The sequence below is a fragment of the Spea bombifrons genome, chromosome 4 (genome assembly GCF_027358695.1).
Source record: "Spea bombifrons isolate aSpeBom1 chromosome 4, aSpeBom1.2.pri, whole genome shotgun sequence".
NCBI lineage: Eukaryota > Metazoa > Chordata > Amphibia > Anura > Pelobatidae > Spea > Spea bombifrons.
The window spans coordinates 112,234,395-112,249,078 of NC_071090.1; the positions used below are offsets into that span (position 1 = coordinate 112,234,395).

Genomic DNA, 14,684 nt, shown 5'->3' on the forward strand with positions numbered 1-14,684 from the left:
TGGAGGGAGTTCCAAGGGGCCCCAGTACTCAGTCTGAAGCAGGAACCTAGCCATGTCACCTAACAAATATTAGGGCCTTATCCAGATCTTTTATTAGGTTTTATGGAAACAACCTATAAGGGCCAACTTTAATGTCACGTGACAATTAAGTGTTCCCGGCAGAAATTAGGAATGAGAAAAACTTTTACGTGTCCCACTGACACAGCACTGGCGCAACTAGGAAATAGGCATTCCAACAAAGCCTTTCCCAACATCCCAGGGATATACGAATGTTCCTTTTAAATGCATTTATTTCACATAATTTATAATAAAAGTGATATTTTCCCTTTAATAAATAGAGGAATGTATGCTTCTTAAAAAATATCTTTCAAACTCCATCCAAAATAAACATAAATATATAGATATATTTACACATCTTAACTTAATATTAAATATAAATTTTCTTTGACCTTGTTTTCTCCGTCGAAATAGAGTTCTACAAAATAGTTTGTCGTTATATAAAAAGTTCTCATCCCGTGAAAGTCTCTTGACATCATGGCGTCCTGCTGGAGTGGTGAAGGGAAGGGTGGCACCCCCGCTGGGTCACATATATTGCTTGCAGACCTCGTTTAGAAGAAGCTTATATTTCCCACGTAAAAAGTTAATGTAAACAGAGAAGAATCTTTTTAAATTTCTAATGGTGACAGTCTTTACGTCTGATTCCGGGACCTGCGTTTCAGTCTGAAGAAAAACACCACGCAAAGGGAAAGTTGTAAATAAACGTGTATCGAGATGGTTCATCCCATATACTAATACATATATACGCTGTATAGCAGCCTTTTATAAAGGCATATATGAGACATCTCTCCTGTACCATGAGGCACAACCCCACAGGCCATTGTATAAATGCCACAAATAAGGAATTTGTCCTACACAATGAGAAACATCCCCGTTACAGTCTGTTGTATAAATGGGATATATAAGGGATTTATCCTATACCTTGAGACACAGACCCTTTAACGGTGCATTGTATAAAAGGGGGTTTAGAGGGATTGGTCCTATACAGTGAGACTGAACCTATAACAACCAATTGTATAAATAAAATATATATGAGGGATTTATCCTATACGGTGAGTCACATGACCTTTAACAATGAATTTTAAAAATGAGATGTATGAGGGATTTGTCCAATACAGTGAGACCGAACCTTTAACAACTATTTGTATAAATAAAATATATATGAGGGATTTATCCTATACGGTGAGTCACATGACCTTTAACAATGCATTTTAAAAATGAGATGTGTGAGGGATTTGACCTATACAGTGAGACCGAACCTATAACAACCAATTGTATAAATAAAATATACCATATATATGAGGGATTTGTCCTATACAGTGAGTCACATGAACTATACCAATTAATTTTAAAAATGAGATGTATGAGGGATTTGTCCTATACAGTGAGACCAAACCTATAACAGCCAATTGTATAAATAAAATAAATATGAGGGGTTTGTCCTATACAGTGAGACACAGACCCTAGGACAGGTTATTATCTTAATGAGGTATATGAGGTGGCTTGACCTATACAATGAGACACAGAACCTATAACAGTTTATTGTATAGATTGAATATATGAGGCATGTGTACAATACAGTACAACACCAACCTTAAAACAGTTATATGGCATAGGTAATGTTTGAGAGAAGCTCATGTGCAATGGAACAGGCCAGATGTTAGTTGACAGCTTATTGTGATTAAAATTCAGAAGTCGTGCTAACCTGTAGGTCGTGATTCTTCAATATGGTTATAAGGTTGCGCATGTTAACGGCAGATCTCTCTACTGTTTGTTTTAACTTGGAGTCCAAGATGCCGCCGAGTATTTTTGGAACCGCCTCTGTTAATAGCGTGAGTCCATTCCAGACCTCCGACGCCTTCTTTGGTGTCTGCGGGAAAAATGTGAGCTTTTAAGACACATTTTCAAATGCATTAAAAAAAAACAGTACCATTATCCCAATTCCCATTTCATAAACCCCCAAGAGCAGCTCGATATAGCAACCCTGCTCCCTCCGCAAAACGAGGAGAATAGAAAGATACATTTATGCGAACCAGACGTCTTGTGGCTGATCTAGTGAGACATTGCAAAGAAATGCCTTCAACTGTCGTTGTACGTATACAAGCGTCTCTTCATTACGCCGCGAGTCCAGGACAGACTCGAGAGCTGATGTGTTTATAATAATGCCCTGATTAAAGGCTAATTGTGTCTGTCTTCTCGTCTTTGAAGTGGTGACGTCAAGCCCTTTCCTGTCCCGTGATGCTGTCATCAGAGGATGTTTAGTTGCAAAAGGGTGAATCCACTGTGGGAATTAGTAAACCAGACGTAGATCCCACAGGAGAGATCAACCGATTTGCATTATTTAAGAAAAAAATATATAATATTTGCCCCGATAGATTTAGCTCAATTTACCCATCAAGCCGCTTCAGGGGTGATGCACAGGTGTCCTGTATCAAAGTCAGAATGCTATACATTATTACCCTACTCATGTCATATTTTATTACTCTAATTCCGGATACTACTGATTAACATTTCGCAAAGGTTCACAATACGTTCAAAATCAGATGAGATAAAGATAAAAGGTTTTAACGTAACAGATACCCCACCCGATCTTTGTCTAAAATCAATTTGCTTCCAGAAAAATGCCAGATATCAAATAAATCAACCATAAGTCTCGTATTTGGGGGAGTGGAGGTGTTCTTCCGCCCCAGGTGCCACTCATGAGGAAGGTGCCACAGTGACACACAGAGTTCTCAAGTCTCCTGGAAACTCCCTCTTTCTCAGCGTCTCCCCACCTCCTCCGCCGATCACTTCCATGTCCCTGAATCCTTTGCTGACGCTTCTTCTCTTGCCTCTTCTATCTTTTTCCGCTTTTTCCCTAAACTCTCCCCCACTAGAGGAACGGCTGTCCCCATGGCTCTGGCCTTTTGTGGAAGTACTTCGAGAGGCCAGAATAACGCAGACAGATTTGGGGAGAAAGAGAGGTACAGAAACACTTCTCTTATTCCGTGAATCCGTCTTCACTTCTCCGATGGGGAAAGGGTGTGCCAGGGGGCTCTGTCCTTTTGCAGAAGTGATCAGGAGGCCTGGTTTATGGAGAATCAAGCGAAGAAAAAGAGGCAAGAGAAGAAGCTGAGCTGCAAGAAGGGAGCTCAAATGTGCATAACTGGGGGGGGCAGGTTGGGAAATAAAAAAAGAAATGCAGTTTTTTATACTGCTCTTTGTTTTTAACATCCTGTTTGTTAAATTATTTTAACCCCTTCAGTCCCAGGGGTTTTTGGTACCTCAAGTCCCGGAGCAATTTTGCTATTTTTGCGCTATGTCGGTTCAGCGATGATTCTCTTTTCCTGTAAATAGTGTACCCATGTAAACTATATATTGTTTTTTCAAGGAGAGATAGAGCTTTCTGTTGATACCATAGTTACATGATTAGCTAAAAATTTAGGATGAGAAATTTAGTAAAAACTAGCGGAAATTTGAAAAAAACACCTAATTTTTTTATACATTTTCCCTCTGACTCCTCACAAAATTAGGTAAAGTGATGGAAAATCCCCTCCAGGTTTATCAATTCAGGCGTCCTGATTTCAGAAATACCTAATTTATATAGATGTTCCATACTTTCCGAGCACTTATAGGGAACATACTATAAGGTGTACATTATTCGAAGACTTTTTATGCTTATGGCTTAACGGGTTTGGGGGTTGTGAACGGGGCAGGAGGGTTATACTGGGGAGATGTTGTGTTAGGGCAATGGGATGTAAGGGTTTCTTTTCTTTTTTTATTATCATTTTTAAATTTTTTAATTTTTTTTAGATTTTTTTTTTTTTTTTAATGGTTAGATTTCCTCTTAGGGACATCTTGAACATGTTATTAATGCCAGTCATGTCACAATGACATCGCTTAGCTCACTTTATTGTTTTTTTTTTTTAATGATTATTTATTGTATTGTTTTTGTGATTTATTTATTTTTAAATCAGTAACCATTTTTTTCTAGGTTTCGTTTTTCAGCATGGGAGGAGGTGAGAAACATGGTTTCTCACTCTCCTCGCTGCGACCACCCTGCACCGATCACACTGTGATCTCTATGCAAGTCCCCACAGACTTGCATAGAGATCACAGTGTCTGTGCCTCATCAGAGCTATCGGATATCCCTGCAGGGGATGACCTCTGATGACCTTCCGGATGAAGTCAGCAGTGACATGGCCTGGAAGGGAATGCCGATCGCGCGATCGGCAATTAAACAGTTTTCCGGCGTTCGTGCCCGAAGCTGTTACATGAGATCAGAAGCAGAAAGCCAGCGTTGCTGACTTCTGCTGTCAGGGGGGAGTCCAGGCTGTCAAACAGCCTGATCTCCACTGCAAAAAGGGCAGGACATACGTCCATAGGGGATTCTTGGGATGCGTTTTTTGGACGTACTGGTACGTTCATAGGGGACTGAAGGGGTTAAAAAAAAATTGAAAAATGTACATTTATTTTTTTATCTGATTAATCGAAAAAATAATCGGCAAACTAATCGATTATGAAAATAATCGTTAGTTACAACCCTACTCCTAACCATTCATTCCCCCAAGCCTTCCCGCTAGCCTGTAGTTAGAGGCACGGCAAAGAAGAGGTGTTTCTATACATACATGTAATTTACTCCATTCTGCTTGGTTGAGTTTTGTTTCAGGAACAGTGATGTCCTCTGGAAACTCGCATTGTACATTACAGGATTCCTAGATGAGAGAATAAGGAGGGTTTTATAATAACTTTATAGCAGCGATTAAACAGATAACCCCCAGCCGTTGGAATAGAAAAACAGCCATTGTTTTCATTACATTTTCATTTCCACTTGGGATATATGGGGGTTCGCTTAGCCCCCTTTTCCAGTACAGAGTCGCCTTATAATTGCCGTATAGCTTAATTCAGTATCAGACACACATCATGTATCCATCCTATACTCCTATAACAGTCCTGTAGTATATATGGGATAACTAAGGACCTATAACCCTCCCTGTAGCCTATTACTCCAAAAAAACCTCCATATAACCCCTTCTGTTACTCAAAATAACCCTTCTATAACTCCTATTATTCCATATAAACTTCGCTATAACCCTTCCTATTACTCCATACCACCCCTCTCCCAATAGGTCTGTATTAAAAAATAAAACTCACCAATGTTTTTTCCTCCTCGTTGGCTTCTCGGATGTACTTGGCCAATACTCGGTTGTCACAAATTCTCTGGTTAGGGGCGGACATACTGAGCCTCACTTTAACGAACAACATTAATAGCAAGATAAAGAAACCTGGAACACATGAAGCCCAACATAATCAAACATATGAGGATTCCTGATAAAGTGCAGCTTGAGGTCTTTCCACCATGAATACATTAAATGGGCTTGATTTCGAGGGGTTGCAATCAATCTGTGTCTGTCCTTAGGGCGCTTCAGATGACATAAGGCTGAACCAGAGATGTCCGACCTTACATTTACCGAGCACCTTTGTGCACTATTTGTCCCTTAGATCCAGTTCTGCATTCTAGAATCTCACAGACCAAGAGCTCTGCAGCTACCACAATACACCTAACCCAGTCAATGAAACACTACAGCTGCTTTGTCATTCACCAAACCAACAGCTCCACACCTAGCACCTCACACGCCCCCAACAGCTCCACACCTAGCACCTCACACGCCCAACAGCTCCACACCTATCACCTCACACGTCCAACAGCTTCACACCTAGCACCTCACACACCCCCAACAGCTCCACACCTAGAACCTCACACACCCAACAGCTCCACACCTAGCACCTCACACACCCAACAGCTCCACACCTAGCACCTCACACGCCCCCAACAGCTCCACACCTAGCACCTCACACACCCAACAGTTCCACACCAAGCACCTCACACACCTAACAGCTCCACACCTAGCACCTCATACGCCCAACAGCTCCACACCTAGCACCTCATACGCCCAACAGCTCCACACCTAGCACCTCATACGCCCAACAGCTCCACACCTAGCACCTCATACGCCCAACAGCTCCACACCTAGCACCTCATACGCCCAACAGCTCCACACCTAGAACCTCACACGCCCCCAACAGCTCCACACCTAGAACCTCATACACCCAACAGCTCCACACCTAGAACCTCATAAACCCAACAGCTCCATACCTAGCACCTCACTGACTCAACAGCTTCATACCTAGCACCTCACACGCCCAACAACTCCACACCTAAAAATCTCACACACCCAACAGCTCCACACCCTGCAACTGAGAGCTATGCACCTAGCACCTTAATATATACCATATCTATAATAGCCTTTAAGCACTTCGGACCTCACACACCCATGTGGCAGATGCTGTGGCATACTGCGTGTCTGAGCCGTTATGGTCCACTTGGAAGTGCTGAACCTACACCGATCAATGTCATCAACACAGTTTTACAGGCACTGAGAATGTGTTAAACCAGCCACACACAGTGAGTATGAGGGTAGTTTGGGCAGTGAGTGGTAGGGTAGTTAGGAGCAGGGACTGTAAACATTAGGAGTGCATGCGGCATTAATACATGAAAAACAAAGTTTCCGGAAAGGTCAAAGGCGGCAGAACATAGAGTGCCAAAGTAAATACAGGCAGCAGGTCTGGGAATGGTGCACATTAACCCTTCCCTGGATGCCAAGCCATAAGCCTCAGAGCCCCAGGGATTCTGGGAACAGTGCCCATTAACCCTTCCCTGGATCATAAGGCTCAGAGTCCAAGGAATTCTAGGTACATTGCCCATTAACCCTTCCCTGAATCATAAGGCTCAGAGTCCAAGGAATTCTGGGAACAGTGCAGGTTAACCCTTATTTAGATCATAAGGGAGCAGTGTACAATAACCATTTCCTAGCCTACCGAGAAGAATGCTGAGAGCCCAGGACATGATGTTTACATTAAAAATTTAAAGTCATGTATTTGTACATAAAAAGCAATAGTAAAACCACTACTACCGGGCCGTTTAACTATAAGGCACTACCCTGTGCTAAATTATACGCCACTGAATTAGAATTTAAATATAGTTTACCAAAATCACTGCCGTGTGCACAATGATGGCTTCGCTTCCAAAAATACACTTTTATCACAATTTTCCACATTCTAACTTGGCTATATTGGGCTAAACATGTTATAAGCTGCAAAAGCAATATCAATTAACATGCATCTAACGAGCGGTAAGACGACATTAAAAATAAAAATACACACCACCACTAGGGTGACCTCATCAGCCATGTTTCCAGAAAACTTAACAATTACATATTGCTGACCAGACCATATAAAGTTCTGCCTGCAGCATAGGGGATGTATAACTGACTAATTGGTTCCCTTCCATAAGTGTATACATCCCACATACTGCAGGGCAGCATTTTACACTGGATTGGCATTATGTCTGTGCCGCTGGGATTAATTTTATGGATTTATGCATTGAATTGCTTAGTTATGTGTAATTGAATTGAACCCAAGATCCAGTGGGAGATGAATTATGAAACTTATACAATGCATTAGAAACTATACACTACTAAATTCATATCAATATCTTTAAATCTGGGGAACCATCAGCAACTAGATACATAATCATAATCTGTGCCTTTTGGAATTTACCTAGAAAAATTGTTGACAGATTCATTCTTAAAATTATTTCTTTTTAATGCTAACAAATGAGGCATCTGAAGGGCATCGTCCATGCGCGCAGCCCAGGAGGTAGCAGACCCTTCCACTGGGGTGTGACATGAGTGGGAATTTGGCCTTTTTGTCCCCTTTGGGCTTTTAGATTTTTAGTTGCGAAGCTAATGAACACATTCCACTGGCATAGTTGCTAACTGTCCTGTTTTTTCCAGTCCAGTCCTGTGACTTGGGAGCTTGGGAAATTGGCAGTTGCGGGTGCAGGGATGGTTCGGGAGATCACAGATCTCCCTCTAATCGTCCCAAAATGAAGATCTCTTCTTCAGCTCTATCTAGCACTGTGTGCTGGCAACTGATGCTAAGCTTCAAGATTTGACATCATGTCCCAGTGCTCACCACTGAAGCAGTGCGCGGCAAGGGAGCACCGACGAAGCCTTGCGCTCCCACCACAGGACTTAAAGAAGAAAAAAGGAGAGGGAGAAGTGTAAGAGTGGGTGAGAAAGGTAAGAGCTAAAGACAAATGAGAGAGAAAATGGGGAGGAGAGATAAGAAGAAAGAAGAGAGACAGTGAGAAAGGAGTGAGGGCTTAAGATGAATAAGACATAAACAGTATATTCAGTTAATATTGGAAACTGTGGCTTGGAGGTATATTCAACTGACCTCCCCCGCAAAATTAGGGTGTCCTGACTTGTGGACACCAAAACCTGCTTAACATCTACAAACAGGAAAGGGAATGGGCCAGCATCCTTTTGCACACTACTTTAAAGGGCATCTTGTTTAGGGTCACTGAAAGCCTAATATCCTAATGGATAGGGGTGTGGTAGTGTGAGTGTTTGGGTGTGTAAGTGATTGGATATGGGTGTGGTAGTGTGAGTGGGTGTGTAAGTGATTGGATATGGGTGTGGTAGTGTGAGTGTTTGGGTGTGTAAGTGATTGAATATGGGTGTAGTGTGAGTGTTTTGGTGTGTAAGGGATTGGATATGGGTGTGTATAGTAGTGTGAGTGTTTGAGTGTGTAAGTGATTGGATATGGGTGTGGTAGTGTAAGTGTTTGGGTGTGGTAGTGAGTCCAAGTAATTCTGGGAACAGTGCAGGTTAATCCTTAAGTAAGTGATTGGATATGTGTGTGGTAGTGTGAGTGTTTGGGTGTGTGATTGGATATGGGTGTGGTAGTGTGAGTGTTTGGGTGTGTAAGTGATTGGATATGAGTGTGTAAGTGATTGGATATGTGTGTGGTAGTGTGAGTGTTTGAGTGTGTAAGTGATTGGATATGGGTGTGGTAGTGTAAGTGGGTATGTATGTGATTGGGTATGGGTGTTTGGAAGTGTAAGTGTTTGGGTGTGGTAGTGAGTCCAAGGAATTCTGGGAACAGTGCAGGTTAATCCTTAAGTAAGTGATTGGATATGTGTGTGGTAGTGTGTGTGATTGGATATGGGTGTGGTAGTGTGAGTGTTTGGGTGTGTGATTGGATATGGGTGTGGTAGTGTGAGTGTTTGGGTGTGTAAGTGATTGGATATGGGTGTGGCAGTGTGAGAGTTTTGGTGTGTTAGTGATTGGATACGGGTGTAGTAGTGTGAGTGTTTGGGTGTGTAAGTGATTTGAACATTGTCCTAGTCCAGCTTGTGCCATTCCCCGGCTCCACCACGGCCGTCTGCTCCGGCTCTGACAGTTTGTGGCAGGTTTCTGGTAAATATTATTGGCATCGCACCATGTTCGAAGGTATTCGAGGGACAGTTACAGCGGTACAATTTTCCATAGCGTGGGGAATTTGCTGATATCTGTACGTTTTGATGCGTGCCCGCATATTTGTGTAGCAGGCAAAGGTTGAAGGTAACGATGAGGTCTGTACATTGGACAAATATATTGATCCCGTTCATACTTACCAGTAAAACAAGTAACATGGGACTTATTTAGCAGAAACCCGATCACTAGCACTTTTGCATGCCGTGTGAACCCACAAACTTTGGGGGTGTATGTGCGTACGTGATAGCTGAGAGTTCCCTTTACATTCCATGCTGTCCCTCGTGGGAATGCATGGAGGTAATTGTGCAGATTCCCCCATATGTATTTGCCCCTTTTGGCTGAACACAGCTCCAGTGCTGGCTTGGCGAGGGTCATGAGGAGGCACAGAAAGTGTTCCCATCGATCAGTGGGTTAAACCTCAGACCCCGGAGGAGGCATTGTGCTTCAGCTTGTTGAGGAGACTGCCTCCTGGTACCATACCATTCATGTGCAACTGGTCTAGGTGCCGGTAACTTTGGACACGTTCACCAGCGGTGTGGTCCTCGACACCTGAAGCTCCATGTGCCACTTTAATGGACAGTTAAATGTCCCTCACATCCCCACTATAGAAGAATGCATATCAAAGTACTATGTGAGGACTCTAGTGTGTATTATCTGGCTTATCTGTGGTAGAAGTTGCAGCTGCCCACCGACTCAGTAGTCCAATAATTCCTTCCATTGAAATCAAACGGAGCCCTTTCTGTGCATGAACATGGGGGGCTGAATGGACCCCTGTCCATAGCACTTACCGAACCGGTGCCGGAGCTGAATGGTAGCAAGCATATCATGTGCCAGGTGATGTGGTGGGCCGAAAAACATCTCCTGCACAGAAAATATCTGGGGAACGGGGCAAATTAGAGGAATCAGCAGGATCCCCCCCCCCATCTATTTGGGATAGGGACACTAAGGAAATACTAAGGACCTGTTAGCTATCATTGGGATTGTTTCGGATTGCTTCTGATTTGCGGCTGTGGTGATAAGACTTGTACTAAAATCTTTTACACGGCCCATATATCCTTGTGAAGGCCACTGGGAAAGTGCAGCGTAATTCCACCCAGCCGGGTCAGTACATTCAGAAATATATGGACTTCATAAGCCGCTTATCTCCCAGAAACATAGCAGCTTCCCCAAGCACCACAAATCACATCACTCACATCCATGTGTTTGGGAGAATTCTAATAAAGACCTTTTTATATGAAAAGGTAAAGCTGGGATTAAAGGGGCCATACATTTTCGTACGTATGATGGTGGCGAGGTCCCTTAAAATGTACATCGTGTCCCCCTTGCAAATGCATGGAGAAATTCAACAGGACCCCCACGTGCATTTTCCCTGCCCCCACCTTTCTTCCGAGCTCATCTCCCCGCAGTCACTTCCTGCGCTGGCTCAGCAAACACTGCAGGCAGGGATCTAACCAACTGGCCGCTTCCAGCAGCCAATCGGTGGCACCAAACATTGGGACACAGAGGGGTTAGAATACTGCAGCTTCTACCTAGGGCAGGTATATTTCTCTAATATTTCCATCATGTATATGAACATTACATAGAACTATCACAGAAGCCATTAGCTTCACAGAGCCCATGTGCAACGGGAACCCCCAAACTCTTTACTGGCACAAAGTCCTCAAAATATCTCAACACAACAAGAAAACCTGGAGAGGCCCCAAATCTGTCTATTTTTAGCTGCCTTGTACATCCCGGGTACATTATATCTGGAACGGGAAGTTACAGACGTTGGAACCTCATTGTGCATGCTTTAAATATCCAGCCATTCACCGATATTCCAATAAGAAATTTCAATTGAACTACCTCAAAACCTATAGCTTTTTTTTATGTACATAAACTTCTACCAGGCAGCCCTCTAAACCAAAAGTGGATATGGAGGTACTTTGTAAATACCTTAAAATGAAAAAATAAAGAACCTCCTTTAAGTAGAAGCTGCAGCTCCAGGACTACGGCTACCCTTCACTTCCATAGCTCGATGATTTACGTTTCTAATTGGTTGAAGCAGAAGAGTGAACTTCTATTGAAGCTACGGTGCGCATGCTCGACGGGCTCGATAGACACCCCTGCACTGTCTGTGGAGCCAGCGCTGGAGCTCGCTAGTATCACATGCCAGGGATGTGTCTGGCTGAACTCTTCTCCTGAACGGGAAATAAGTTGGGGGTGGGGAGCGGGGCAAATGCGTTTACAGAAGGGTACAACACATGCATTGGAGTAGACCAAGCAGATATAATATTATTATATTAGCTTTTACCATTCCGGTTTATTTGCAGGTTCTTTATTGTTAAAGACAGAGTCTCATTAACAGCACCGTGAGAGTCACGTCTGCGCAGGGACATTAAAAACTTAGGAGAGCATTCAAAGGCAGGTCAGCCTGTGGTCTTCTAAGAAGGGATGGCCTGAAGACAGCGCCCCCCTCGACACGCACTTGATTTCCGCACGCTTGGAATTTGAGAGCACAGACTGCGTACATGTGGTGCGTGTAGGACATGCAGGGACATTGGCTTCCGCGCAGTGGGAATATGTGTGCAAAGCGTGCAGTCGTAGGATGGTGGGGTGACAGGGTCACGGATAGGAAATGCATTGTATACAGATGTTCAGTTACTCAGCACTATTCAGAATAGCTGCAGACTCCACACGTGTTGACCTTGGTCATATAATATGTCAGCTCAGAGGAGACAGCGCTCAAAATATCTTTTATAAGCAAAGGGGACAGACACGGTGAAACAGAGAGCGAGGATGGGGGGGGCTGGAAAAGTACAGGGCAAAGAGAGAAGGACAGGGCCTAAGCGACACAGAATAGGCAGAAGACAGGGCATAGTGCGACACGGAATAGGGAGAAGGCAGGGCATGGAGTGACATGGAATAGGGAGAAGGATAGAGCATGGAACGTCACGGAGTAGGGAGAAGGACGGCATGGAGTGACATGGAATAGGGAGAAGGACAGGTCAAGGAATGTCACGGAGTAGGGAGAAGGACAGAGCATGGAACGCCACGGAGTAGGGAGAAGGACAGAGCATGGAACGCCACGGAGTAGGGAGAAGGACAGCATGGAACGCCACGGAGTAGGGAGAAGGACAGAGCATGGAACGCCACGGAGTAGAGAGAAGGACGGGATGGAACGTCACGGAGTAGGGAGAAGGACAGGGCATGGAACGCCACGGAGTAGAGAGAAGGACAGAGCATGGAGTGACATGGAATATGGAGAAGGACACAGCATGGAACGCCACGGAGTAGGGAGAAGGACAGCATGGAACGCCACGGAGTAGGGAGATGGACGGGATGGAACGCCACGGAGTAGGGAGAAGGACAGAGCATGGAGTGACATGGAATATGGAGAAGGACAGGGCATAGCGAGAGACAAAAGAAGGGAATTTTTTTATTTGTTTTATATAGCACCATCAAATTCCATAGCACTGGAAGACAGAACAGAGAGAAAGACTGGGCATACTGAGAGATGACGACGGCGCACACGGAAAGACATAAGGCACAGGGAGGACACACGGACAGACACCTGGGCAGCGGTTGAGTGAGAGGGAGTGGATAGCGAGGAGGAGAGAAGGGGCAGAGGATGCACGGGAAAGAAGGATGGAGGGAAAGGACTGCGAAAGATGGAGAGATACAGGGCAATTGTAAGAGACCGCTGGATAATAATACCAAGTATCTATCTGCTGATACTAAACACCCCGCACTGTATAATGACACCGAGTACCTATACCCGACCCCTCAGGCTGTATACTGATACCGAGTATCTATACTGAACACCCTGCACAGTACAATGGTATGGAGTACACCTTGCTCTGTATGTTGATACCGAGTATCTATACTGAAGATGCTACGCTGTATGATGATACCAAGTATCAATATACTGATAATTATGACGATGCACTGTATAACAATACTGAGTATCCATGCACTGATCATCAATGTGCCACTGTGTGTAGTGATATTGAGTATCCGTACACTGATAATGAACGTGCCGCACTGTATAATGGTATCGAGTATCACATCCATACCTACTATATATATATATATACAATTCATGTTATTTTTATTCTGTATTATTGTACAATGCTATAGTATAGTTGTTGCTATATAAATGAAAGATTATAATACATCTTCCGTGTGTATTAGCCGTGAGTATATATGGCAGCATTAATTATTACGCATAGTATTTATACCCTAAATATTCCAAAATATATATACCTACCAGTTACACCCATATCCAAATCTTCAGATATAGGGGAACTGCATTTTCCATCGCATTAGACTGGAGTTCACTTTAATCCCAGGAGAAGGTGGAAGAAAGACCATGAGGACGAATCCAAAAACTCCAGAAAAGTTGTGAATGTCAGTTGCCCCAAGAAGCACGTTTGCAGCTTAAATCCAGGTTTTGTGCCGTGGGTACGTGGGACCCGCGTGGAGCCCAGAGGCCAGTGAATCTCTAGGAATGAGGAGTCGGTGGCAGACAAATGCAGTTAATGTTTCACCAGGAGACTGGGAGAAAGGTCTGGAGGGGGATGCTGGATACATATATCCCAGGAGAGAGGAGGAAAGGGGGATTTCCTCAGGAAAGAGAAGGGGGCAGAATAACCGAATCCTGAAGGAAGGAGACAGTGCGGAACAGATCACGTCAGAAGGACTCTGGCATTTCTGCAGCAACCCGGGGTTCTGTCATTTAAACAAAACCCAGCACATGGAGGCTTATAACTGCGAGGCTATAAATAGGGGCTCTATTTTAATGCAAAACTTCCTTTTTGTTGTATTTTAGGAGACTATAGATCGCGTCTAATAGAGAGTCCTATCTGTAACTATTACATCTGTGAATGTTTTACCTATGGATCTGTCCGCATGCGGAAGATATTGGATACAGAGTATCAGGGACAATGCGGGATGTTCGGGGCAGGGAATGCCGTCTGCGTTATCCTCCCAAAAAGTGCGCTAAACGTGTTATTATATACGATATATGTGTATGATTAGAACGATTGACAGATCACATGATTGATTATAGCTGAGATATTACAGAATAGCACTTTATGATATATTTCTGCACCTACAGATTTTCGCACTCAGCGGGGTTACAGTGCTGTGGACTCCATGTATCGTTCTCATCATTCTAAGCCACAGCGTGTGTGCATGCCTACGGGGGTCTCTGTGCATGAGACATTGTGTCTGTCAGACGGCTGCAGCAGCCCACCTGCAGTCATAAATGCATTTACAGTCCGT

General features: G+C 43.8%; 1 protein-coding gene across 1 annotated transcript; it reads right to left on the reverse strand.

The window, feature by feature from the left end:
• Window positions 1-301: 301 nt before the first annotated feature.
• Window positions 302-13,930, reverse strand: EPO (erythropoietin). Its single transcript, XM_053465073.1, has 5 exons — window positions 13,669-13,930; window positions 5,191-5,321; window positions 4,665-4,751; window positions 1,763-1,927; window positions 302-720 (listed from the first exon to the last, which is right to left on the reverse strand). Exons 1-5 carry the CDS (start codon window positions 13,679-13,681, stop codon window positions 583-585), a joined length of 534 nt encoding a protein of 177 aa, XP_053321048.1. The 5' UTR covers window positions 13,682-13,930; the 3' UTR covers window positions 302-582.
• Between the last annotated feature and the right edge of the window lie 754 nt (window positions 13,931-14,684).

Bases quoted from the DNA above. Each gene is read 5' to 3' on its own strand.
- EPO (XM_053465073.1), bottom strand. The intron at 1,928-4,664 runs GTATGTATAGAA...TTTTTCCCGCAG, and splicing joins CAGAATGGAGTAAATTACAT to ACACCAAAGAAGGCGTCGGA. The intron at 721-1,762 runs GTTAGCACGACT...GTTTTTCTTCAG, and splicing joins TGAAGAATCACGACCTACAG to ACTGAAACGCAGGTCCCGGA.